This window comes from Panthera pardus, unplaced genomic scaffold (genome assembly GCF_024362965.1).
Source record: "Panthera pardus isolate Hobbes unplaced genomic scaffold, ASM2436296v1 HiC_scaffold_2, whole genome shotgun sequence".
NCBI lineage: Eukaryota > Metazoa > Chordata > Mammalia > Carnivora > Felidae > Panthera > Panthera pardus.
Genome location: NW_026526765.1, coordinates 128,894,600 through 128,921,914, shown reverse-complemented (window position 1 = coordinate 128,921,914; position 27,315 = coordinate 128,894,600). Strand labels below are relative to the sequence as shown.

The 27,315-nt window shown below is 42.0% G+C and overlaps 1 protein-coding gene across 3 annotated transcripts in view; it reads left to right on the top strand.

Annotated features, from left to right (window-relative positions):
- The first annotated feature begins 20,946 nt into the window (after positions 1-20,946).
- Positions 20,947-27,315, top strand: part of HSPA4 (heat shock protein family A (Hsp70) member 4) — a 46,943-nt gene continuing 40,574 nt past the window's right edge. Inside the window, exon 1 of one of the 3 annotated variants that reach the window (XM_019422007.2) lies at positions 20,947-21,256. In XM_019422007.2, the coding sequence (XP_019277552.2) occupies positions 21,150-21,256 (107 nt within the window). In that variant the 5' untranslated portion in view covers positions 20,947-21,149. Of the gene's footprint in view, positions 21,257-22,727; positions 22,745-27,315 lie in introns of those variants that run through there. The other 2 variants (XM_019422009.2, XM_019422008.2) reach the window with 2 other exon arrangements.

Below are 27,315 nucleotides of genomic sequence, written 5' to 3'. Positions count from 1 at the left end.
TAGAAATGGCATATAGCAAACCGAAAGGAAATTAGCTGAAATGAAACTCCCCATCTCAGCTCTCTGTCTCCCTTTTCTGGTGATGGTGATAAACTTCTGTACTCTAAATCCAGTCATTTTGATTGACAAGTCAAATATATGGTGAATGTTTTATTAAAGTTCATATGAAATTCAGAATGATGATGCTCTAATATTTCTCCTTGGCATATCCCTATTCACTGAACTTCTCTGGCTTCCCACCCCCTCCACTGCACCTTCCCGACAATGTGGGTCCTGAGACTAAAATGACTTTATTCTAGTTTGAATTTACTAGTCTTGAAACCACTCTTTTTAAAATATATATATATTTATTTATTTTGAGAGAGAGAGTGAGCTGGGGAGAGGTCCAGAGAGAGAGGGAGAGAGGAAATCCCAAGCAGGCTTCACACTCAACGTGGATGTGGAGCCCGATGTGGGGCTTGTCAGTGCAGAGCCCAGTGTGAGGCTTGAACCCAGGACCTGTGAGATCATGACCTGATCTGAAATCAGGAGTCAGATGCTTAAATGACTGAGCCACCCAGACACCACCACTCCTTTTTAAACACAAGTAATCCATTGTCATTATGGAAAAACTTGGACATAGAGATTAAGAAAAAATAATGTGTATTACCTTCCACTATCTACAGAAAGAGATGTTTGCAGTTTTCTTTTGGGAAATATAGCTACTTCCTATATCCATAACTGACCCTTAACTAATTGTAACACATTTTATTATTTAAAAAAATTTTTTTTTAATGTTTATATATTTCTGAGACAGAGAGACAGAGCATGAGTGGGGGAGGGGCAGAGAGAGAGGGACACAGAATCCAAAGCAGGCTCCAGGCTCCGAGCCATCAGCACAGAGCCCTATGCGGGGCTCGAACTCACAGACCGCGAGATCATGACCTGAGCCCAAGTCGGAAGCTCAACCGACTGAGTCACCCAGGCGCCCCTGTAACACACTTTAAATTGTCACAGACAATATATGTTTGGGGAATTTCAATTTTTTTTTAATGTTTATTTATTTTTGAGAGAGAGAGGCAGAGCATGAGCAGGGGAGGGGCAGAAAGAGGAAGATAGAGGATGTGAAGTGGGCTCCGACCTGTTAGCAGCAAGACCATTGTGAGGTGGAACTCAGGAACTTGGAGATCATGACCTGAGCTGAGGTCAGATGCTTAACCCACTGAGCCACCCAGGCATTAGCATCTCCAAAAAGTGTCACTTTCCCTGAAGAATGTATTTACTTTTTGAAAAGTTGAGTTTCACATTAGACCTACTTTCTCTATTCAGTGTAGACAAAATTATTTTTTTTTAATTAAAAAAATGTATTTATTTATTTTTCGGGGGAGAGACAAAGAGAGCATGGAGGGGCAGAGAGAGAGGGGGACAGAGGATCCCAAGTGGGCTCTGTGCTGACAGCAGAGAGAGAGCCCCACGTGGGGCTCGAACTCACCAACTGTGAGATTATGGCCTGAGTTGAAGTCAGATGCTTAACCGACTGAGCCACCTAGGTGCCCCTAGACAAAATTATTTCTTAAGTTTTTTACCTTTACAAAGCTTACTTTTGGTGAATGCAAAACAGATAGGAAAACACAGAATTTACCTATAGGTCCTTAGGCATATATGGATTGAACATTTGAAAAATTTATTCATGTTTTTGAATGTATATCTTAAGTTTTAAAAAATGTGAAGCAAGTAATATTTTATAGTATTAAATGCTCTTCTCTGTGATAGATAAAACTTCTGAAAAAAGCTTTATTTTTTCAAGTTACCAGTGTTAGTAAAAAAACCCAAACTCTCAAAAATACTTGAAAATAAATGCCTCTAATTCACTTTTCATTCCAATACTAATCAGAAAAATATCAAATCAAGATTCATTTTATATGGCATGTCAAGCAGAAAGAAAATAGTAATTATACTTTGTGCTATGAATAAGAATTGTAAGATAGCTTTTCTCCCCAAAAAGCAAATACAACCTAAAGGTCCTTTTTTAATATTGAGAAGCGTTTTGTATAATGTCAGTTTAGATTGAGTGCAGAGTCTGGGGTTGTCAGCAGACCCTTGTACTTGCTGTTAGTAAATTTGCTATAAAGACTTTCTTTTTGCACTATCTAGTTTTTATCAGCCTTTTGAGACTTTGGTAAATTGTGAATAATCTTTGGAGATTAAGATTTGCTTCAAATTTCCAAGTATTACCATTTGTAACTCTTGCCCATTTTAGGTAAGATATCTTTCTGTTCATTGTTAAACCGGGATGATTTTTGTGATAAAACATTCATGCTCTATCTCTGCATTTAAAAAATACTAACTGGGGCACCTGGATGGCTCAGTTGGTTGAGCGTCCAGCTTCAGCTTAGGTCATGATCTTAGCGGTCGTGAGTTGGAGCCCTGCATCGGCTCTGTGCTGACAGCTCAGAGCCTGGAGCCTGCTTCAGCTTCTGCATCCCCGTCTCTCTCTGCCCCACCCCTGCTTGTGCTCTGTCTGTCTCTGTCTTTCAAAAATGAATAAACATAAAAAATTTTTTTAAAAAGTACTATTCTGTTTCTTTTCCATTCCTTCAGTGAAGTTTCATGAAGCCATTTAAAAATGGATGTCAGGTGCGCCTGGGTGGCTCAGTTGGTTAAGCAGCCAACTCTTGATTTGGGCTCAGGTTATGATCTCCTGGTTTGTGAGTTCAAGCCCCACATAGGGCTATGCACTAAGAGTTGGAACATGCTTGGGATTCTCTCTCCCTGTCTTTCCTCTTCCTTCACTCACTCTCTCTCTCTCTCTCTCAAAAGAAATGAATAAACTTAAAAAAATAATAATAAAAATAAAGAATAAAAATGGATATCAGGGGTACCTGGGTGGCTCAGTCAGTTAAGCACCCAACTGTTGATTGCGGCTCAGGTCATGATCTCTTGGTAATGAGGTTGTGAGATTGAGCCTCTAGTTGGGCTCTGCACTAGGTATGGAGGCTGTTTGAGATTCTTTCTCTCCCTGTCCTTCTGCCCCTCCACATGCATGCTTGCTGTCTCTCTCTCTCAATCAATCAATCAATCAATCAATAAAATTAAAATAGATGTCAAGCAAGACTTTTTTTTAGTGGAGAGGTATGATTGACATATAACATTTCTTTTAGGTATACAGCATAATGATTCCATATTTATATATACAGAACGTCTCTGACTTACTATGGTTTGACTTACAATTTTTCAGATTAATGATGGTGTGCAAGAGGTATGCATTCCATAGAAACTGTATTTCAGATTTTGAATTTTGATCTTTTCCCACTTTAGCAATGTACAGTATGATATTCTGTCTTAATACTGGGCAGTGACAGTGAGCCACAGCTTCTGGTCAGCCATGTGATCATGTGGGTAACTGACTGATAGGCTTACAATCATTTGTACCCATAGAACCGTTGTTTTTCACTTTCAGTACAGTATTCGATAAATTCCGTGATTCATTCAATACTTTATTTTACATTGGCTCTATATGCTTCGGGTTCTGTGTCTCCCTCTCTCTGCCCCTCCCCCACTCGTGCTCTGTCTCTCTCTCTCTCTCTCTCTCTCTCTGAAAAATAAACATTAAAAAAGTAAAAAAAAAATAGGCTTTATATTAGATGATCTTGTCCAACTCTAGGATAATGTAAGTGTTCTGAACACATTTAAGGTCTGCAAGGCCAAGGTATGATGTTCTGTAGGTTAGGTGTATTCAGTAAATGTTTGACTTACAATATTGTTAACTTACAATGGGTTTATTAGGATGTAGTCTTATGGGACATAACGCTATGATGAGTTGAAGAAGATAGGTATTGCAAAAAGACCACAGTAAGTCTAGTTAACATTTATGTGAAGGGCTTTTTATCACTGATAAATCTTCAAATGAATTTTAATCTCCAGTATTCTTATATGAATATACTTACTGCACTTGCAAGGTAATTTTGAATGTGGTGGATTTATCAGTCAGGGCTATTCAGGTTGGAAGTGACAGAAACAAGAATAAAAAAAAAGAACATTGTAAAAAAGAGGACTTAAGGAATAAATACTGGTAGATGTCAAAGCAGGGAAGCTCTAGGCAGCTAGGCCTTGAGCCAGGGATGGGATGCCTTTTATGAGACAAGCTAGTGTCTACCTTTTTTGTTTGTTTTATTTATTTTGAAGAGAGAGACACAGAGTGAGTGGGGAAGGGGCAGAGTGAGAGGGAGACACAGAATCTGAAGCAGGCTCCAGGCTCTGAGCTGTCAGCACAGAACCCGATGTGAGGCTTGAACCCACGAACCACGAGATCATGTCCTGAGCCAAAGTCAGATGCTTGACCAGCTGAGCCACCCAGGTGGCCCAAGCTAGTGTCTGCTTTTATCTGAGTAATGGCCTCATTCCCTCAGACCCCTCTCTATGGGTGGGAATGTGGCCACTGGAATTTTGGGAACTTCCTTACAATTCCACAGGCTGTCAAAGACAAATACTGAACAATAAGAAAACTGGATTTATTTAGGCTATTACAAGAGGGAGAGCATCCCAGGTCTGAAAATCAGTGCCTCAGCGGGTAGTTTTGTCTGGAGACTTTTCTAGGGAGGAGTAGGCAACTTCCCAGTGGGGTGATTTTACAGTTGGAATTGTTTTTGTAATCAAGGGGTCTCAGGGAGCTCAACAGGAAAGGTTTGTGTCTAGTTAGTTTCAGGGGAACAGACAATTCACATAATCGTTTATAAGACAATGTGAATAGGAATTTGGAGAGTTTTAGTCTGGCCTTATCATAAGTAAACAGGAGGACCACCTGGGGGGCTTATCTAAGTCACATGAGGAAGAGTGGTTCTTTGCCATAAGTTGGAACATGAATCAGGGGAATTTCTTAACCGTTTCTATTTTCTAGGAACACAGGACTTAGGTAAAGTTCAACATTATCAAGATGGAGAAGAGAGAAACAAAGTTCCCCACCAAGTCTCACACTCATCTGCCTCTCTCTGGTTCAATCTTTGTGGCCCCATGGGAGGAAGTGCTGTGAATGATTCATCTTGGGTTAGGCCCACCCCTGTTGTCAGAATGGTAAAGAGAAGGGGTACTGGGCAGAGCAAAAAAATGGCTCCACAGTGGGCAAACGGTGACAGTTTAACTCCAGTGGAACTAAATTTGAGAATTTTTCCTCAAAGCCAAAGAAAACACAAACCTTTGTTCAAAATTAAATAGTGGTGCTATAGTAATAGTATTGGTAAATTACCATCAATCCTTTTTCTAGAACTGGAAACAGTTTGTGGCGTCTCAAATGATATCCTATGTTTCCATCCTCAGAAAAATCACCCTTCCCTCTTTTCAATAGATGCTTTAAAACTGAAACCACAAATAGTAAGGAGCCTTTAGTAAGATTTCAAGTTACTCATTCTGTGTTTCCTTTTAAAGATTTTATTTTTAAGTAAATTCTGCACCCAATTTGGGGCTCGGACCCACAACCCTGAGATCAGCAGTACTGGCATGGTCCACTGACTGAACCAGCCAGGCGCCTCTACTTATTATTTTCGTTTTTTGACAATTTTTTTCAAGGTACTTGCCGCTTTCCTATTCTACTTCAAGGCCAAATTGGGCTTAATGTGATTTAGGAATCACAGAATGCTCTGTTTCTACCATTGAGGAGCTGTAAGGCCTCAAGGGTTATGAATGAGCATGGGGAGAAAACAGCTCACTCTAACAAGGTCCCAGGGAAATTTGACTCCTTGGACCAGCTGTTGCCCAAAGAAGCAAATATGGACCGGAAATCTTAGAGTCTAAACTACACGAAAGGGTTTTAAAATGCCTCACCTTTCCATTTGACCAGACCAATTGCAGATAGGGAAACCTAGCAGAGAAAAACCCCCTCATGTGAAGGATCATGATCCCAGCATGTAGTTAGTTGGATTTAATTTAGTCACAAGTGATTTAATCATGCTGCTGTTAGTGAAATCTTCATGGTTTCATTTATTTACTTACTTGCCAGTAAAACTGTAACCTTCAGTGCCCTCAGATTGTTTAGTAAACTTGGCTCCAGTATCCTGGCTCTGGGGTAACTCACAGATTACCCTCTATATTTAACGGTTTGATTCCTCTTAGGCGTCTCTGTCTCTGTTCCTACCCCAGGTCATATTTGGATGTGTGAAGCTGCATTCCCGTTGCAGGTGCCCACCAGAAATCCCATCACACCAAGCATCTCGTGATTTATGGTTGATTTATGGGCTTCAATGGAAGGTGACCCCACTCTCTCTCTCTCTCTGGCAATCACTGACCTCCCTGACTTCATCTCAGATCAAGACCCCTCTGCCCCTTCCAAAACCCACAGTTCCTACACATCACCTTGTGAAACTCCAGAAACTGATGAATAGTAAATACCCATTCCCCTCTCTACCAATGTAATGTTGGTTTCAAAGCCTACTCAAGCCTGTCTGGATTCCTCAGCTCTCTAGTATTCTGGGGCACAACATTTTCTTTCGCTACATCGACACTGTGAGACATCTTTTGGGGTGCCTTTCTACCTCATGATGATGGTCCTCTGAGACTAGGTGTTAGTGACCCTGTATTCTCAGTTATACTTGACTGAACTAGCTGGACTGATCCAGGCTGAAGCAATTAGGATCTCTCACCTGGGAATTTTATATTAGAACTGAAGGTCTATGGGGCACCTGGCTGGCTCAGTCGGTGGAGCGTGCCACCCTTGATTTCAGGGTTGTGAGTTCAAGCCCCACTTTGGGTGTGGAGATTACTTAAAAATAAAATCTTGGAGGGGTGCCTGGGTGGGTCAGTCAGTTAAGTGTCCAACTCTTGATTTTGGCTCAGGTCATGATCTCATGGTTCCTGAGTTCAAGCCCCTAGTCAGGCTCTGTGCTGTCAGCTTGGGATTCTCCCTCTCCCTCTCTCTGCCCTTCCCCTGTTCTCTCTCTCTCTCTCTCTGAAAATAAATAAATGAACTTAAAAAAATAAAATCTTTAAAAAAAAAAAAAGAATAGGCGCCTGGGTGGCTCAGTGAGTTAAGCATCTGACTTCAGCTCAGGTCATGATCTCATGGTTTGTGAGTTCAAGCCCTTCATTGGGCTCTCTGCTGTCAGCACAGAGCCTGCTTCAGATCCTATGTCATCTTCTCTCTCTACCCCTCCCCCACTTGCTTTCTCTCAAAAGAAATAAATAAACTTAAAACAAAAATAAAAAGAACTGGGGAGGCTCAGTCAGTTACGCGTCCATCTTCAGCTTAGGTCATGATCTCACAGATCGTGGGTTCGAGCCCTGAGTTGGGCTCTGTGCTGACAGCTTATAGCCTGGAGCCTGCTTTGGATTCTGTATTTTCCTCTTTCTCTGCCCCTCCTTTGCTCACGGTCTGTCTCTCTCTGTCTCTCAAATAAATAAATTAAATAAATAAACATTAAGAAAAAGAATTGAAGGTCTACAGTTTTCATCCTTGTGTAGGGCTGAGCTTGAAATATGTAAGTTGCAAGTTGAGGGCAGTCCGTACATGCTCTGCAGAGGAAGAAGTATATTAAGATACGTTTAGCTGAACATCATAGAAACCTCTTCTCAAAAGCTTTCATACTTACCTGAGTATGTAATGCTCTTTGTTCATTGTCTCTGCTTCTCTAGCATATGCTGATAAGTGTCTGTGTTAATGCCCAGTGGGTGGCAGGTGTCCAGTATAGGTGTCCTCAGAGGCATCTCCTACTCCAAAGTTCCCCAGTGAGAGAGATCCTAGCTCCAGCTTGACCATTCCTTCTCAACTGTTGCCTCTTGCTGCACGGGTCCCCTCTTGTAGCCAGCGGTCTTCTTGGGTGGGGTCTAATGAGATAGGTCAGGTTCAGCCACCTATTCCATTGTGCAGTGGATCCGGGGAAAATATACATTCTCTTATCATGACACACTGCTTTACTCTCCTGGTACCTTCTGGTAGCTAGCTCTCCCCAGTTTTCTGCTCTTTTGTTCTATTTGTCCCTCCCTTGTTCACAGAAGGAAATTGGCTAGTGCACTGTGTTGGCAGATGGCCAACAGAGGCGTAGAATGGAGATCTCCCTTCTTCACATCCACTTCTCTGTCTCACTTGTCTTTTCCTGAGAGACAGCACATTCCACTTCTCTCCTACTGGCAGGAAATCTCTTCTCACCTTGAAGTGATTCTGTACTCTCCACAAAGCAAATTCCTCATCTCCCTTTCACTCCTCCCCACTTCTCCTGTAGAGACTGGAGGGTTGGGGTGGTTGGAATGGGAAGCAGGCTGGCTGTTTCTGCCTACTCTCTTGGGGGAATTGGCTGGCTCCAATGTCTTGGCTGGCAATTTTCTTAAGGGTGTGGATTAGTGAGCACTTTGGTTTTCGTCTGTGGGCCCTAATCACCATTTCTGGGACAAGTGAGAAAAATCTCATGCAATATCCTGTTAGAATAACTATAATAACAACAATCCCTAACATTTCCTTTTTATTTCTTAAAGCTTTTTGTTAAAGTTAGTGTTCTTTTTAATTTTTTTAATGCTTTATTTTTGAGAGAGAGACAGCGCACAAGTACGGGGAGAGTCAGAGAGAGAGAGGGAGACACAGAATCCCAAGCAGGCTCCAGGCTCTGAGCTGTGAGCATAGAGCCCCACATGGGGCTCAAACCCACAAACTGTGAGATCATGACCTGAGCCAAAGTTGGATGCTTAACCAGCTGAGCCACCCAGGAACCCCCCCAAATTTTTTTTAAGGAGGTTCCACACCCACTGTGGAGCCCAACATGGGACTTGAACTCACAACCCTGCTGACATCAAGACCCTGAGATGAAGACTCTATGTTTAACTTACATGCTCTTTGTTCATTGTCTCTGCTTCTCTAGCGTATGCTGATAAGTGTCTGTGTTAATGCCCAGTGGGTGGCAGGTGTCCAGTATGGGTGTCCTCAGAGGCACCTCCTACTCCAAAGTTCCCTAGTGAGAGAGATCCTAGCTCCAGCTAGGTGGCTAGGGCCACCCAGGTGCCCCTTAAAGATTTTACTTTTAAGTAATCTCTACACCCAACGTGGGGCTCAAACTTACAACTCTGAGATCAAGAGCTGCATGCTGTAGGGACTGAGCAAGCCAGGAACCCCTCTAACATTTCTTGATAAATTGCTACATGTCAGGTAATGCACATTTTATTTATTTATTTATTTATTTATTTATTTATTTATTTATTTATTTATTTATAAAGTTTATTTATTTTGAGAGAGAGTGAGTGAGCGCATGCTCCAAGTGGGAGAGGGGCAGAGAGAGGGAGAGAGAGAGAATCCTAAGTAGGCTCCACCTTGGCAGTGTATAGCCTGATGCAGGGCTTGAACCCATGAAGCTGTGAGATCATGACCTGAGTCGAAATCAGGAATTGGACCCTTGGGGCGCCTGGGTGGCTCAGTCAGTTCAGCATCTCTCTCTTGGTTTCAGATCAGGTGATGATCTCACGGTTCGTGAGTTTGAGCCCTGTGTTAGGCTCTGTGCTGACAGTGTAGAGCCTGCTTGGGATCCTGTCTTCCTCTCTCTCTGCCCCTCCTCCACTCACTCTCTCTACCTCTCCCTCTTTCAAAATAAATAAATTTTTAAAAAGCATTAAAAAAAAAAAAAAGAGTCGAACTCTTAACCAACTGAGCCACTCAGGTGCCCCGAGCAATGCTCATTTTATATGAACTGTCTTGTTTAATCATCACATCAACCCTATGAGGTAGGGCCTATTATTTCCCCCATTTTTCAGGGGAGGAAACTGAGGCTTAGAGACTGTTAAGCTACTTGCCTAAATGTACTCAGACAATTATGGTGTAAGTGGTACTCAAGCCAAGGTGGTAGGGCTGCAGAATCTAAAACAGTCTACTGTACTCCTTCTCTTTCCCTCTACTTTACAAACGTTTATTTATTTTTGAGAGAGAGAGCATGCCAGGGAGGGGCAGAGGGAGAGGGAGAGAGGATCTGAAGGGAGCTCTGCACTGACAGCACGGAGCCTGCTTGGGATTCTCTCTCTCCTCTGACCCTCCCTTGTTCATACACACACATTCTTTCAAAATAAATAAATAAACATTAAAAAAAATTATGGATTTGCTTCTCCTCATAGCCCATGGTAGTCCCTATTTTACTTTTGTGAATTTGCTTCTTTTAGGTACCCTATATATGTGGAATCATACAATATTTGTTCTTTTGTGTCTGGGTTATTTCCCTTAACATAACGCTTTCAAGGTTTATTCATAATGTAGTATGTCTCAGCATTTCATCCCTGGTTTATGGCTGAATAATATTCCATTGTATGTATAGCCTATATTTTGTTTATCTATTCACCTGTTGATGGACACTTGGCTTGTTGCCACATTTTGCTATTGTAAATAATACTGCTATAAAGATTGCTCTACAAGTATCTGTTTGATATCCTTGCTTTTAATTCCTTTATGTGTATAAATAGGAATAGAATTGCTTGATCATTTGGCAGTTTTATGTTTAGCTTTTTCTGGACAAAGTATAGTTTTTGAAAATTTAAAAACGTGTCAATGATATATAACTCATAAATGAGGGGACCAGTAGGATCGGGAAGCTGATTCATTGAAGAACTCACAAGACTGAAGTGAAGGCAAAAATACTGAGGTCACATTGCTAAATTAAATACAAAACTTGTCATTATTCTACAGGGAAATAAAAGCATTATCTTTGGAGATATCTTTTCCACTAAACAGAAATCATTTGCCTCTCCCCCCCCCCCCCCCCCCCCAACACCATTTGCACTTTATCAATCTCCTTTTAAGTTAATGTCTCATTTTACAGTCTGGGCCCTAATCAACAAAAAATGGCAAGTCAAACAAAGTTACATTTTCTCTAGAGAATCATAGATCCCTTAGGTAGGCTCATTAAACGTTGTTTTAAAATGTTACTGAAAGTGCAAGCAGTAATCTTTTTGCCTTATCTCTAAATCTGGGTAACCTTTCTTGATTTTGTATTTATTCCCTTTACTTTTGTTTATGGTCTTTTTTGCATTGTGTTTTCTATCTTTGCTTTCACTGTTTTTGTCTTTTGGTGTTCTGCTTACAAAAGTTCACTATATGTGCCTGTGTTTGTGTAAGTGTATATGTTATATATTCACCTTTATTTTCTGGTAAATATATGTTTTTATTTTGAAATTTAACTTATAAACCTTTAAATATTTGACTTATCAGGAATTTGTTCTTATATGTGGTTTGAGGTAGGGATCTAAAATTTTGGGGGCACATGGGTGGCTCAGTCAATTGAGCATCTGACTTTGGCTCAAATCATGATCCCACGGTTTGTGGGTTCAGGTCCCGTGACCAGCTCTGTGCTGACAGTTCGGAGCCTGGAGCCTGCTTCATATTCTATGTCTCCCTCCTCTCTCTGCCCCTTCCCAGCTCACATTCTGTCTCTGTCTCTGACTCTGTCTCTCAAAAATAAACACTTAAAAAAATAAAATAAAATAAAATTTTGTCCCAAACGGTTAGCTAATGCCCGCAAATCACCTTCCTCACAACTAGTTTGAAATACCATGTGTCTTGTGCTAAATTTTCATACATGGGTTTGTTTCTGGACTTTTATTTCTGTTTATCTTTGTCTTTTCTGGTACAAATATCAGAATTTTTACTGCTTCATTATATTGTGTTCCCTCTTGCTATAAAGGTTGCTCTACAAATATCTGTTTGAGTTCTTGCTTTTAATTCCAGTTCTGACAAGATGGATTTGCTACCCAGTAATCACACTTTTAGTGAAGAGAGCTACTCTTCACAGATGAGGGGCATGTGGCTACCCTTGCTTCTCACATAGCAGCCACTTTGAAATGTTGCAGTGAAAATGTGTTGCATGCTTTAGAAAATTCCATTGAAAATTCTAGGGCAAGACTCTCACCTAAGCAGTCAGAGTAAATGTGGAATGTTGTGTGTGTGTGTGTGTGTGTGTCCATGTACACATGTGTTTCTGTACACAGGTGCATGTGCATGGGCCCACTTGCCTGCCAAGATGGAGGGTGGGGGTGGTGAAGACATTCATGAACTTCCCCTCATTTGTGTGGCTATACTTCATGTTCATTTACGTAGAGATGCCAGATTGTCACTGTGTTCCCTTGACTTTGGAAGGGCATTTCACTTTTAGAGAAGAAGCTCTAAGCCACTGCTCTTTCTTTAAAAATAAACTTCTGCCTTTAGTGGAAATGACACAAAATATAGCTGTATTTCAGGACTAAATAGTATTCTAAAAGGGCTGGTCATCCAGTTTGAAGAATGACTGGTTAATCACATTTCTATTCTCTGCTGCGTACCTTATTCTTTCAAAGTATTTCAAGAATACACAATTGTCCTTATTATGCTTTTTATTTCGTAATATCTCCATAATGGAAGCTTCTTCTGGTCACCTTTCCCAGACTTGTCTTCGTCTTGTCTGGAAAGGAAACTCTGATGCTTCTAGTGAGCTCACATCGTCTCCACTCTTGTTTTAGCCTGCTGCTGCTGCTGCTGCTGCTGCTGCTGCTGCTGCTGCCTTTGACCATAGGATGGAAGCCTGTGCTGTCGCCAGGAAAACATGTTAGTCACTCTCCTCTGAGTTAGGGCTTGCGCTGCTGGCGTTCAGTGTCAAACTGTAATCGCCTGTGATATATTTAGATTTTGAACTCACATCGCATTGGAACATTAACTACATGTCAACAAGAAAATAAATGGTCCCCCTCTGGTTATGAAGCAATGTATGGGCAGACTGCCACATGAGCTTGTTCCTAGTAACTAATGGTGTTCATAGTAACAGTGATTCCTTTTTTGTTGTTGTTTTTAGTTTTCTTAATGTTTATTTCTTTACTTTTGAGAGAGAGAAAGAGCACAAGTGAGGGCAGGGCAGAGAGAGGGAGACACAGAATCTGAAGCAGGCTCCAGGCTCTGAGCTGTCAGCACAGAGCCTGACACGGGGCTCGAACTCATGAACCGTGACATCATGAGCTGAGCTCAAGTCAGACACTTATCCGACTGAGCCACCCAGGCGCCCCGTAACAGTGATTCTTAATCAAATTATAAGTATTCACACTCCATGCTCCAGATTCCTCTTAAATCAGGAAACCTGAAGAGTGAATTATTACCAGAGGCCACAGGGCCTTTAAAAATCATTTTCTCTGAGTCTTAGTGCAAGAAGCAAAGGGCATCTGTCTTGACAAATGGGTTGTATTCAGCTGAAGGGACACCAGCATAGTATACACTGTGTCCTGATGAATTTGATTGTTAAAATGAAAGATCTTGTTAAGAAAGATTTGTAATTTGTAGAAATGAGATGGTGGCTGTTACTATGGCAAGATAGCTCCCTGGGGGGGGGGGGGGGTGTCCCTCTATGCTCAGGAACAGGAAGGCCCCAGTACAGCTCAGCTGTGTGGTCAGAGTCATGTTTCTGCTCTCAGCAGACCAGTTCAACAGGGAGCACTTTGGGGTGGAGCTGGAATGTCAGCTACTAGAAGTGGAAGAAGACTGAATCTGCACTGGTTGAGGAGAGGCTTGAGTCAATGGATAAGGAAGTTGTGAGCCAAGCCAGAAAAATTACTGTTGATTACGGGATCTAGATAAAGGAGTTAAATTTTCATGATCATATCAGCTTGTGTAGCCTGCAGAAATCTGTGCAAAGTTCATCCAGCATTTTAAGTTTATACAGAGGGAAAGGACTGGGATTGATAATGACACTGCAAGCCATATAATAACTGTATTCAGACCAAATAAGGGCAAAAAAGTGGGGCTTTGGGGAAGGACTTCGGAATGAGATCATGGTGCTACTATATAAGCAGACGGTTTGATAGAGTGAGGAAGGACCCTAAAATTTCAGACAATTTGGACTCACAAGTGAATTTTAATGGTAGTTTTTATATCAAAAGCACATTAAGATTAGAAAAATGCTTGAGGGGCTGCTTGGGTGGCTCAGTCAGTTGAGCGTCCAACTCTTGGTTTTGGCTCAGGTCATGGTCCTACAGCTCATGAGTCTATGAGTTCATGAGTTTACAGTTCATGAGCCCCTTGTTGGGCTCTGCACTGGCAGCATGGAGCCTGCTTGGGATTTCTCTCTCCTTCTCTGCTCCTCCCTGGCTTGCTCTTTCTTTCTCTAAAAAATATAACTATATATAATTTATTTATATATAATATAACAAACATTTTTTAAAAAGGGAAAATTCTTGAGGATAAAAGGAGACTAAATTGTGCTCTACTATTCTTTAAATAGTATTTCTTTTTTTTTATTAAAAAAATTTTTTAACGTTTATTTATTTTTGAGACAGAGAGAGACAGAGCATGAATGGGGGAGGGTCAGAGAGAGGGAAGCACAGAATCTGAAACAGGTTTCAGGCTCTGAGCTGTCAGCACAGAGCCCGATGCGGGGCTCGAACTCACGGACTGCGAGATCACAACCTGAGCTGAAGTCGGCCACTTAACCAACTGAGCCACCCAGGCGCCCCTAAATAGTATTTCTTCTTATATTTATACTGCATTTGTGATTAAACAAAGTTAAACAGATTTTCTACAGGACTTTCAGTGTCTTTAAAGTGGTAATATTTGATGAGGGAGCATAAGGCACGCCGAGAACAAAGCACAAGCTAGCACTTTCACCCACCTCCCTCCACCCCCCCATAACCAGGTGGGATGTGTCTGATATTCCTCAGGCACTCCTGGCTCCCCAAGAACAAAGAAAGGAAAGAAAACAAATGGTTAATTGATAGAGATCACAGTCATGTAGGACATGAGTCTCCATCAGTTTACAAATATCTGTAAATTACAAGAAAAAGGCAATCTTATCAATAGCCTTATCTCCAGAAACCTATAGACTCAGTTTCCTGGATCCCCAACATCACCCTCCCACATAGTGATATGGAGAACAAAGGCAAGAAGGAAATGGCAGGTAATATTGAATTTCTTTTTTTTTTTAAAATTATTTATTTTTGACAGAGAGAGAGAGACAGAGCATGAGCGGGGGAGGGGCAGAGAGAGAGGGAAACACAGAATCTGAAGCAGGATCCAGGCTCCGAGCTCTCAGCACAGAGCCCGATGCGGGGCTCGAACTCACAGACTGTGAGATCATGACCTGAGCCAAAGTCAGGATGCTCAACCGGCTGAGCCACCCAGGCGCCCCTGAATTTCTTTATAACCTGCAGTCCATTGACAAATACTTGAGGCAAATACAGAGTATAACATTTCTCGAGGAAAACCCTACTGTCCTAATGTCCTAATGTCCTAATGTCCTAATGAATGCCTTACTAGAGGAAAAACCACCTTAGCTTGAAAATAGCAAGGCCTCAGGTATCTTAGGAGTCCTCTTTAGCATATCAAACTCCTTCTGGAGGCCTTCCCTTTGCCTTTTACCTCCCCCAACTCCATAGTATATAACCAGTCATCCCAATGCAGCTCTTTCTGCCCATGGGTCCTGTCCACGTGCTATAATAAAATCACCTTTTTGCACCAAAGACTTCTTCAAGAATTCTTTCTTGGCCATCAGCCCTGAACCCCCACCACCCCAAAACCCCATCAATATTCATCTATTATTATCTGATGGAACACTATCCCATGGAACACAGTTTGGGAGAGGCTGGTTAACCTAATGTTAAAAAGGCACAACCCAATTCAACCATCATATGTAACAAAAATACTGAAAGGAAGAAATGTGTTCTAAAATGTAAACAGTGAATGATACTTGTTGAATCATTTCTCTTACTCTTTTTTCTTTTTTCTTACTCTTTTGTGTTTCCATGTTGACTTTAGTAAGACTTTACAAAGAACATGTACTGAAAGAAAAGAGTGATATAGTTGTAGGAGACCAATGTTGATGTCAGGAGTTTTGAAAGCTGTGTCACCAGTTCCTTAACCTGGTCTCAGGTCTCAGTTTTCTCATCTATTAAACAGGAAAGTAACATCTACCCAATGGGTAGATCTACCCATCTACCTAATATCCCAGAATAGCCTCTATTCATCTACTATGAATATTAATTTAATTATGATATCCAAATCACTCAGCACAATGTCTGGCACATGGTGTAGGATCTAGAGATGATGTAATTACCACTATTAGGGAGTTACTAGAATTTTAGAGTTTAAGAAAGGAGTACTGGTTTGGTTAAGGCACTGGTCCACTCACTGTGATATAAAGGGGGCTGGAAAATACCATTATCAGAGCTTGTAGGTTCCTCCTGAAGGAAAGAATTCCTGAAGCTCCCCCAGAGTGTAGGACGGGATTCCATTAGACACTTGGCAGGGGAGATGATGAATTCCCAACTGAGAACTTCTTGTCTCATGGTGGGCAGTTAATGAACACTGTATATTTAAAATAAACATCTTCTTGATTGCTTAGAACCAAATTTGATCATCGTACCAGAGAAAAGAATGCAACAACTTCCTTCTTTTAAAATTCTCAAGATGCTTTGCTGAATCAAAGTAACTTGTGCTTCAACCACAATGCCTTCAACAAGAAATATTTTGGCAACTTCATTGCTTCACAATTGTGATTCTTGGAAACTTGTCATTTTAGATTCTTTGGAATTCTTAAATACCCTTTTTCTGACTTCATTTACTTAAATATCCCAGAATAGCCTCTTGAACTATAAGTTGGATGATCCAGGAAACTATTTATAGCAGGATGAGTACTCTCTGTGACTGATGTTATGTTTTATTTTGAGAAGGACAAATCATTAAAAAGATAGATAGGGCCCATGGTATTTTAAACTGAAAGCAGGGCCAAGGCAAATAAGGTAGGTAGATATGAAGGTGGAACATAAAAAGTTATGGATGTAGTACTTTTTTGCCAGTTTAGTTAAAGCCCGGGGAGGTCTCCCACAGGAAGGAAGTCAGAGACAGTCCATAACCCAGACCTAGTGACAGTTTAGGTAGAAAATCACTTCAGCCTATGGCAGTCTGGCCTCTGTTTGCCCAGTGCTTACAATCCAGAGCAGACAGGCAGAAGACTTTTTGTCATTACAAAGGCCAATACTGTTCTTGGTGTCACTGATATCCTCCTAGGTAGGAGAAAAATATAAGAAAAAGGAAAGTCAAAGTCAACCTTTAAAAAAAAATTTTTTTTAAGGTTTATTCATTTTTTGAGAGATAGCGAGTGGGGGAGGGGCAGAGAGAGTGAGAGGGAGACACAGAATCTGAAGCAGGCTCCAGGCTCTGAGCTGTCAGCACAGAGCCTGATGCTTGGGCTCAGACTTACAAACCATGAGATCATGACCTGAGCCAAAGTCAGATGCTTAACTGACTGAACCACCCAAACTCCCCAAGGTCAACCTTTTTTTGTTGTTTTTACTTTTTATGGTGGTAAAATACACAAAACATAAAACTAACATTTTAACCATCTTAAAGTATACAAATCTTTGTATACAAATTTTGTATACAAAGTATACAAATACAAATGCCAAAAAGTAGCATTAAGTATATTTGCATTGTTGTGTGGCTACACCCATCAACAGAACTTTTCACCATCCCAAACTGAAACTTTGTACCCATTAAACAGTAACTCTCCATTCCCCCCTAATCACAAGCCCTTGCTAACCATTATTCTATTTTGTTTCTATGAATTTGCCTATTTTGGTTTTTGAGGGGTGTCCTGATTGGATTGGGGCCACCAAATGTGGGGCAACCTGCTCAGGAAGAGGCCTGTGGCATGGTCGGTGAAAGAATTCACCCAAGGCAGAGCAAAGGAGATAGAAGTTTATTGAATACACTGCAAGGGAAGTGGTGGGCAGGACAGCAAAGCAGAGACTAGGCTTGTGGGGGTGGAGGGCTATAGTTAAAATGGCAGTGGGGGTGGAGGGCTATAGTTAAAATGGGAAGATAAGGAGGCATGAGAACATGTAGAATTTTCCTTTTTTGGTACTTGTGCCCAGGTATAAGTAACCTATTGGTCAGCTAGGGCTTATGGATATTTTGATGTGGGTCCCCTAAAGGACATGTTTGTATTCAGCCTGGGGTCACTGTGGGCCCTTTTACCTTACGCAGGTTTCCATTGTTCAAGTTGTTTTTCTGAATACAGCCTCTAGTTTTCTCATATAAATTGAATCATACAAAATTTGTCCTTTCATGTCTGGCTTCTTTTACTTGGCATATTTTTTATTCTATTTTACTTTTCATGGCTATAAAGGGCTGTTTTTATTTTGGAAAATGTTAAAAAAAAAAAGAAGAAGAAAGAAAACCATTTACCTATGTATTTTAAGTATACACACAAAAAACTCCAGAATGGTCCTTAGACATATAGGAGTTAAACACAAATTCTGATTGAGTAACAACTATGAAGATTTCACCCAACATTTAGAAAACATGTTCTCTAATGCAGGGGAATAGTAAGTATACCCGTCTCAAGGATTCTTCTCTGATGAAGGAAGCAACTACTGAAAGCTTTTATTCAAAGTACCAGTGCTATAGATGCAAAAAAATCAACAACTCCCCCAATACTACTTCAAAATAAACATACCAAACTTGATTTTCACTAGAATGTTATTTCAACATTCATTCCAATATAAATACATATGAGAAGCAACACAAACAATTATTGAGCTTCATCATCTGGACAAGAATGCCAAGTTAGTCTCTCTTCATAAAAGGCAATTATAATGTGAGGATGCTTCATATTTACCTCTTTTGGCATAATGTTAAAAAAAATTTTTTTTTAACGTTTTTATTTTTGAGAGAGAGAGAGAGAGACAGAGCACGAGTTGGGGAGGGGCAGAGAGAGAGGGAGACAGAATCTTAAGCAGGGTCCAGGCTCTGAGGTGTCAGCACAGAGCCAGATGCAGGGCTCAAACTCACAAACTGTGAGATCATGATCTGAGCCGAAGTCGGATGCTCAACCGAATGAGAGCCACCCAGGTGCCCCTGGCATGTTTTTTAAAGTTCATTCATGTTGTAACATATAATACAGTTTTGTTCCTTTTTACGGCTAAATAATATCCCATTGCATGCATACACCATGTTAAATATCCATTGCTCCATCAGTGGTTATTTGGTTTGTTTTCACCTTTTGGCTTATTGTGAATAATGCTATGAACGTGGGTGTAGAGTATCTGTTCATCTCTGCTCTTTGTTGAAAGGCTTTTTCTAGGTTGCCTGGGTGGCTCAGGTCATGATCTCACCTTTTGTGGGATCCAGCCATTGGGTTCTGTGCTGACAGTACAGAGCCTGCTTCGGATCCTGTCTCTCCTCTCTGCCCCTCCCCTGCTCTCTCTCTCTCTCTCTCAAAATAAATAAATAAACTTAAAAAAAAAAAAACTTGCTGCTTCCGCTCCCATTACCCACTACTTCAACCTCCCACCCCAGGTAGCACCCAGTACTTGTTTTTATTTAAAAAAAAATTTTTAATGCTCATTTATTTTTGAGAGATAGAGAGACAGAGTGTGAGCTGGGGAAGGGGCAGAGAGAGAGGGAAACACAGAATCCGAAGCAGGCTCCAGGTTTCAAGCTGTCAACACAGAGCCCGACGCCAGGCTGGAAGCCACAGGCAGCGAGACCATGACGGGAGCCGAAGTCGGGCGCTCAACCGAGGGAGCCACCCAGGCGCTCCCACAGTACTAGTTTTTAAAGACAAAGCCCATTTGGTTTAGCCAAAACGTAAGAACTGTGCGGCAATTTGCAAGTGTAAAGGCAAACAATCTGGCCTTTGGGCATGGCTCCAGGAGACTGAGGTGTGCGTGTGTGTGTGGGGTGCAGATTTGAGAAAATGTACTTTCTTCTTGGCTCATTCATTAAATGGTCCAATTGTTCTAGCTTTGAGATTGAGATCTTCTACTCAGGCTAGGTTCCAACAATACAGAAATTCTTGTAGTTCTCAGCAACCCAGACTCTATTGCTGTTTTTGTTTTTTTGTTAACAACTTGAAAGCAGACTTTTGCTTTTCTGCAAAGTCCTAGTCTCCACCACTTTGTGCATAACAATTTCCACTTCCATCCCTTTTACTTTTTTTGGTTATCCTTGTGACCAGTTTTGGATTCAGGTTTGGGGGGGGGGCGGTTTGAAAGATTACACACTTAACACCCTTAAGGAAAAGACATGAAATAAATATTGACAAAAAAACCACAACACATTACTGAAGACTTGGAGGTCCAGATTCCACTGCTGAGATCTCTTCAATCAATTCATCAGAAATGCTTATTGTACAGGGTTGGTTTCCGATGGCACGCTGGCTTCCCGTCCTCAATCTGATACACTGCGGAAATGAGGGGCTCTAAAGTGAGATTCCTTAGCCTCGACTAATCCTGTCATTTAGTAGCTGGTCTGAACGGACCTAGGTAGCGTGTCATTCATCCGTGTCCCTCGCATTTAGCTCAGGACAGGTGCTTGGGAATGTGCTGGAGATTTCAAGATTTAAGTCACGTAGGTTCCTACAGAATGGTGAGGCACGGCTGAGTGAAAAAACCACCGCGGTGGGACTAAGAGGATTCCTGCCCTTCGCCGGACAGGGCGCGGTCCTGGACTTCAACAGAGCCCCTGCCCAAGGCCCTGCTCAGGGCCGCATTTCAAGGGCGTCCGTGTCCTCTATCGACTGACCTACACCGAGGGGAGCAGAGAAGGCTCTCTGGATTTCGAAGATTAGTTTGCGCTCCCATTTGGGGGCGCAACACGTCCCACAACCGGAAGCTTCTTTGATAAAGAAAAACGGCGGAAGTAGACCAACGGCGCCTCCTCAGTATTTTGCCCCATGCCGGCCCTCCTACTTTCTTCTGGAAGGGGAGGTGCCCCAGTGCTCTTTGCCACCGTGGGGAGTCGCTGCGGCGGGTTCCGTGCGCAGTCGCAATTGGCTTCCCAAGCATCTTTCCGCCGCTCTGTCCCTTCCGAGGTTCTCGTGCCTGGACGTGACGTCCGCTTGTCGCAATTGGGGGCGGAACCTCAGAAGGAAAGGCGTCTGAGCCGGCGTCTCGCGAGAACATTCCTTTCCTTCGCAGTTCTCGCGCTACAGCTTTACTCTCGTCGCGACGAGATCTTTCGAGATCTTCTCCGCCCCCGCTACCGGCGCCCTCCTCTGCGGCCGCTGAGCCGGAGCCGGCCTGAGCAGCGCTCTCTGCTGCTGCTTCCTTCCCACATCTAGGCGCTCGCGAGGGCACCCTCCCGTCTCCTGCGAGTCCCCATCCCCTGGCCCACGCGGCTCGCTCTCCACGCGCCAGCCCCGCCGGGGTCCGTGTCCTGTTTCGCTGGCCGGACCTGGGCTCGAGCCCGAACTGTAGCCGGCGCCATGTCGGTGGTGGGCATAGACCTGGGCTTCCAGAGCTGCTACGTCGCTGTGGCCCGCGCCGGCGGCATCGAGACGATCGCTAACGAGTACAGCGACCGCTGCACGCCGTGAGTGTGGGCCGGTCCGGCCGCGTGCACGGAGAGGGGGTGGGTGGGAGGTAGCGCCTGCTCTGGTCGGAGACCTTCGCGCCTTGGGAAACGCGGGCCGGGGAATCACCTCCGTTTCGAACCGAGGCCCCGGTGGGTAAGGAACTCCCACTGGGTGTCAGGTCACAGTGGCCGCGGCTGGCCGTGAGTGTCTGCGCCAGCGGCGAGGCCTTTTTCCACTGGCCTGCCGGTTGAGCGAAGGCTGTGAGTGGGTACTCGTACCAGCGGAGGGTATGGGTAGGACCTGGAGGGGAGGCAGGCTTGGGATGTATGGTGGACCGAGTTCTTCCTTTAGAGGGCAGAGGCAAGCCCAGGGCGTAGTAGCTTATCTTGAGCCCGCCACAGAGTTCGGAGCTTGGCAAACAGCAGGCGCCTAATAAAAGTTAGCTGAATTATACGGGATCCGGTGTCTGCCGGCCGTCTGAAGATGGAGCGGCCAGAATCCCACGTGAGTGGGGGCGGGGCAGCACCCGGAAGAGAGGGAGCCGGGGCACCAGAGGCTCGGGCTCTGGTTGGAGCCGACAGCGGCCTGAAAGTACTTAAAATCAGTGTCTTCTTGATGCTTCTACATTCGCATTGGTTTTTCACTTCGTTTTAGTATATGGAACTATGTTGGGTCATTCTCTTTCATTCTGTGCGCATCCACACCTAACAGCGTTCCACTTTCACAGTTAATGCATTCCAACCAGGGTGTTGGCCGCAATTGTTAATGAATGACTCAGGGGTTCACTTTGACTTTTAGAATCTATAGTAAGTTATGGGACCAGTATAGACACAGCTCTAAAAAATCCTGACTCACTCAGGTCTTTCCTTGGTTAAAGAGCCTGCTTGTTGACCGTAGAGATACTTTTCAATCCATTGTTTTCTTCTGGGACAAAATCTTTTAAGAAGCCTGTTATTTTCTAGGTTATCTTATTTGCCAGGTGGCCCTTCGAGGGCTTCTGTTCCAAGGCCGATTTTTCACCCTAACTTTTGTCACCTTTCAGCAGATTGGTAGCCAAACTAGATTGCTCTGTCCACTAGTCTGATCTTTGCTGCCCAGGGGCTCACACTTCCACCTGACCAGTTTCTGCCCCTTGTTTTATCTAGACCAGGCACTTGCCTGAAAACCCGTCCCAGGTGCTAAAATGTGGTTTGATAGCCCTTTCTCTATTTGTTCATAGTTTATAACAGCTTTATTGAGGTATAACCCACGTATGGTACAGTCAGCTCACTTAAAGTGTACAGTTTGATCGTTTTTAGTGTAGTCCCAAAACTGTGCCGTTTGTCCCCACAATCAATTTTAAAACATTTTCATCCCTCCAAAAAGAAATCCTGTATTCATTAGTTGTCAGACTCCTTCCTATTTTTACAGTTTTTAACAGTGGTTTTTATGTTTTAATTTGTCATTCCAGGAAAGATACCGTGTAGTTTTCTTCCCAAGGCATTGAAGTTTTTGTTTTTGACTATTTAAGCATCAGTTTTCTATTTGATACTGTCTTCTCTAGATCCAAGTTTTCTTCATTTGTAAAGATAGTGCACTGAGTCACATTTTTAACTTTTTGGTCCTTTCTTGCCTAGTTTTGAACATGATTTCTCTCCAGGGAGAATTCCCTATATTGGAACAAATAGTGTTCCTGAATTTTCTTTCAGACTGTTATCTTAGGCTTTTTTTTTTTTTTTAATTTTTTTTAAATTAAAAAAAAAAAAAAGACAACAGCTACAACAGTTTTACCATGAATTCCATTGTTTGGAATGAAAAGCGTTGCTTTAAGAAAAAAAAAAGATTAAACAAACTGAGGGCTGATGTGGTGTGGGTGGGGGGATGGGTTAAATGGGTGATGGGCATTAAGGGGGGCCCTTTTTGGTTTGAGCACTGGGTTATGTGTAAGAGATGAATTCCTGGGTTCTACTCCTGAAGCCAAGACTATAGTGTATGTTAATGAAGTTGAGAATAAAAAAAACAAAGAAAAAAGATTAGTCTTTCCAAATTGGAATTAATTTTGCCTCAAAGACTAGGTGATGGGTGACCAGATACATCATGTAACTGTGATAAAATACTGTCTAGATACTTTTGAGCAATTGAAAAAAAATTTTTTTTTAAAGTTTATTTTTGAGAGTGAGAGAGAGAGTGCAAGCAGGGAGGGGCAGAGAGAGAAGGAGACACAGAATCCAAAGCAGGTTCCAGGCTCTGAACTGTCAGCACAGAGCCTGACACGGGGTTCGAACCACAAACTCTGAGATTGTGACCTGAGCCGAAGTTGGACGATTAACAGACTGAGCCACCCAGGCACCCCTTGAATGATTTTTTTTATATGTTTTCCCCATATTTTATATTTTCCAGGAACTTCTAGGGATATCATACGTTTTGAACTGGGATTTTGCTTAGCTTAAAGTTCTTTCTTGGTGTCCCAAAGTAGAAGGTGGGAGTGGAAAGGTTGATTTTTTTTTTTTTTTTTTTTTTTGAAAAATGGATTTTTGTCTCAGGCACACAGAGAGTATGATGTAGGTTTGCTTTAATGTGATAGTGGAAATGAGATGCAATTTTTGGAGAGTTGGCTATTTTGGAATTACCTCATTTCAAATTGTAGGTGTAACAGTATTTGGAATCCGTTTTTGGAGGATCCAGTTGACTTTTGTCCAGAAGAGACTCTTGCTTTTCCACCAAATACAGGCTTTCTAAATTAAAAAAAAAAAAAAAAATTTTTTTTAACATTTATTCATTATTGAGAGACAGGGAGACAGAGCACCAGCATGGGAGGGGCAGAGAGAGGGGAAGACACAGAATCCGAAGCAGGCTTCAGGCTCCAAGCGGTCAGCACAGAACCTGACGTGGGGCTTGGACCCATGAGCAGTGAGATCATGACCTGAGCCAAAGTCGGACACCCAACTGACTGAGCCACCCAGGTGCCCCAGGTTTTCTAAATTTTAGGAAATATTGAGTTCCTCCTATATGTCAGCTATTGTGCTAAGCCCTGGAGGTACTCTGGACAAATAAATAGGATCCTGCCATCATGGGCATGGGTGATGGGGAAAAAAACAGATGCTAAACAAACAAGTCACTACTAACTGTGGTAAAGGTCTAGAAAGGATAGAATATGATGATGAGGCCTGGGTGGGGACACCTAATTTAAATTGGATGTGTGGTGGGGATGGAAGATACTCTTAAAGAAGTGCAATGTAAGTTAGGCCCTGGAGGATGAGTAGAAATTTACATGGAGGTGGTGGGTGGGTGTAAGGAAGAGCTGATCCAGGAGCTGATCCAGAAAAAGTGATGAAGACCTGAAGCATTTAAAAGAGCTTGGTACACTTGCCTGAGAAGATCATAACTACTCTTGAGCCGTTTGAGAGAATGTTGTGAGATAGATGGATTGGAGTGAGGCAGGACTTTGTAAATCATGTTAAAGGGTTTTTTATTTAGGTGCAGTAGGAGTTGACAGATTTTAAATTTTAAAAGTACGATTGCCTTTTTTTTGTGGAGAATGGATTTATCTGAGAAGGGGAAGAGAAGAAGCAGGGTGTTACTTAGGTTATTGCAATATTATTCCATGGGGGAGTTGATGTTGCTCTCCACTAGTGTAGTATCATGCGGGGGGCAGTGTGGGTGGCTTTGAGATAAATTTTGGAGTTTTAAATTAGGAGCATCCAAGTTGATGTTGATCATAGGCTTTGGAATAAGATGAAAAGCTTATTTTTATATTTAGTGGGATTATTACAGTAGAAAGGGTACAACCTTAAAGCTCTGGAAAGAAAATGTTACTGGAGTGCCAAACATTACGAAAGAATTGGGCTATACTTTCCAAAAAGAACAGTGTATAGGATAGAAAAATGAATTACTTATGAAATAATTTCTTTGTGTGAATTGTTTATATGACCCTTTTTGTGGCCCTAGTTCCTAATAAAACATTAGAAATATTAGAAATTTGAAGAGACCAAATTGTCTATTATTAGCTGCCTTTGAGAGAACAAAAGCTGAAAGTATGTATTTTCTGGTTAACTGGGAGATCAATAATTGATACTTGTGCGAGGAAAGTATTCCTATGAAGTTCTTGTTTTTGCATGTTATGTAGAGCTAATTATAACAGGTGGATCTTGGATCTTTTGGATTCAAAGAAAAGGCAAGTTATTTTGTTAACTAAAGTTCAGACTGCTTATCCCATTTACCCTCTTATGTTGAATTGCAGAAATCATGAAAATAGTTCCTTAGAATCACTAATGAGCTAAAATACAATTTTGTATTCAAAGTGGGTAGACTATTTGACAGGAACTTTATGCCATTAGGTTCTAAATTTAAAAAAAATTTTTTTTTTAATGTTTATTTTTGAGAGAAAGGAGCGAGTGGGGGAGGGGCAAAGGGAGACACAGAATCCGAAACAGGCACCAGGCTCTGAGCTGTCAGCACAGAGCCCAAGGTGGGGCTCGAACCCATGAATTGTGAGATCATGACCTGAGCCGAAGTCAGCATTTAACCAACTGAGCTACCCAGGCACCCCTGAATTGGGTTTTCTACATTAAAACATTTTTTTTTCTTGACTTAACAAGATACATGTTTGTTGTAACAAAAAAACACTATGGTGCTGAAGTTTCTTGTCCTTCTCATTATTGTTATTTGTTGTGTATCCTTGTATACCTTTTTCCAGACTTCTATAAATATACATAGGGGAGTGGGTGTGTTTAAATAAATAGGATCATACTATATTTTGTAAAATTTCTACACATATATTTTAGACATCCATAGATAGGAATCTACTTTCTTAAATGTGTAATTATAAAAAAAAATTATTTATTTTGAGAGGGAGGGAGGGAGAGAGAGAGAGAGAGAGAGAGAGCGAGCTAGTGGGGTAGGGGCAAAGAGAGGAGAGAGAGAATCCCAAGCAGTCTTTGTGCTCTGCGCTGAGCTGGACTTTGGGCTCAATGTAACCACCCTCAGATCAGGACCTGAGCTGAAATCAACAGTCGGACGCTCAACCAATTGACCTACCCAGGCGCTCCTGTACTTCTATTTCTGTTGGATAGAGTTCCAGATGTGAAATCGCTGGGGCATAGAATATGCAGTTGACGCTGTATATCAGTGTGGGGTTCAGGGGTGCTGACTTCTGTGCAGTCGAAAATCTGTATGTCAAAAAAGATTCCAATAACTTCACTACTAGTAGCCTACTGTTGACCAGAAGCCTTACTGATAACGTAAATGGTCGATTAACACTTAATTTTGTATATATGTTCTATTTAAAGTAAGTTAGGCAAAAGAAAATCTTACTAAGATCATAGAGGAAATACATTTATACCACTGTATTGTATCAAAAAATCCATGCATAACTGGACCCACACATTTCAAACCTGTGTTCAGGGGTCAGCTGTATATGCTTAAAGTACTGCTGCCAGGATACTTTACACAAATATAAAGGATTAATTTGTAACAGGAAGATAAGTGATTTCTCTCACTGGAATTGTGTGGATTGTAATGAGTTAAAACTACGCAAAGTTTTTAAGATAAAGCCAGACACAGTAAATATTGCCAAGTATTTTCTAGTATTGCTGTTACTACCTTTTTGTATTTTTTTAATTAATCCTATTCATTAGTGGATTATGTTAGGATAATAAAATGAAGCTATTGAAGTTTGCCTTAAGGGTTCATAATTTGCAGCTTTTAATGTGCAAATCTTAATGCCTCAAGAATTTGCTGTGCTGGGGGCTCCTGGGTAGCTCAGTAGGTTACTTGTCTGACTCTTGATCTTGCTCAGGTCTTTATCTCAGGCTCATGAGGTTAAGCTCCACTTTGGGCTTCACACTGGGTGTGGACTTTACTTAAAAAAGAAAAGGGGTGCCTGGGTGGCTCAGTTGGTTGACTCTTCGACTTCAGCTCAGGTCATAATCTTGCTCAGGTCATGATCTCATGGTGAGTTTGAGCCCCGTATCGGGCTCTCTCTCAGCACAGAGCCTCCTTCGGATCCTCTGTCCTTCCTCTCTGCTCCTCCCCTGCTTGAGTTTTCTCTGTCTCTGTCTCTCTCTCTCTCTTTCTCTTTCTCTTTCAAAAATAAACT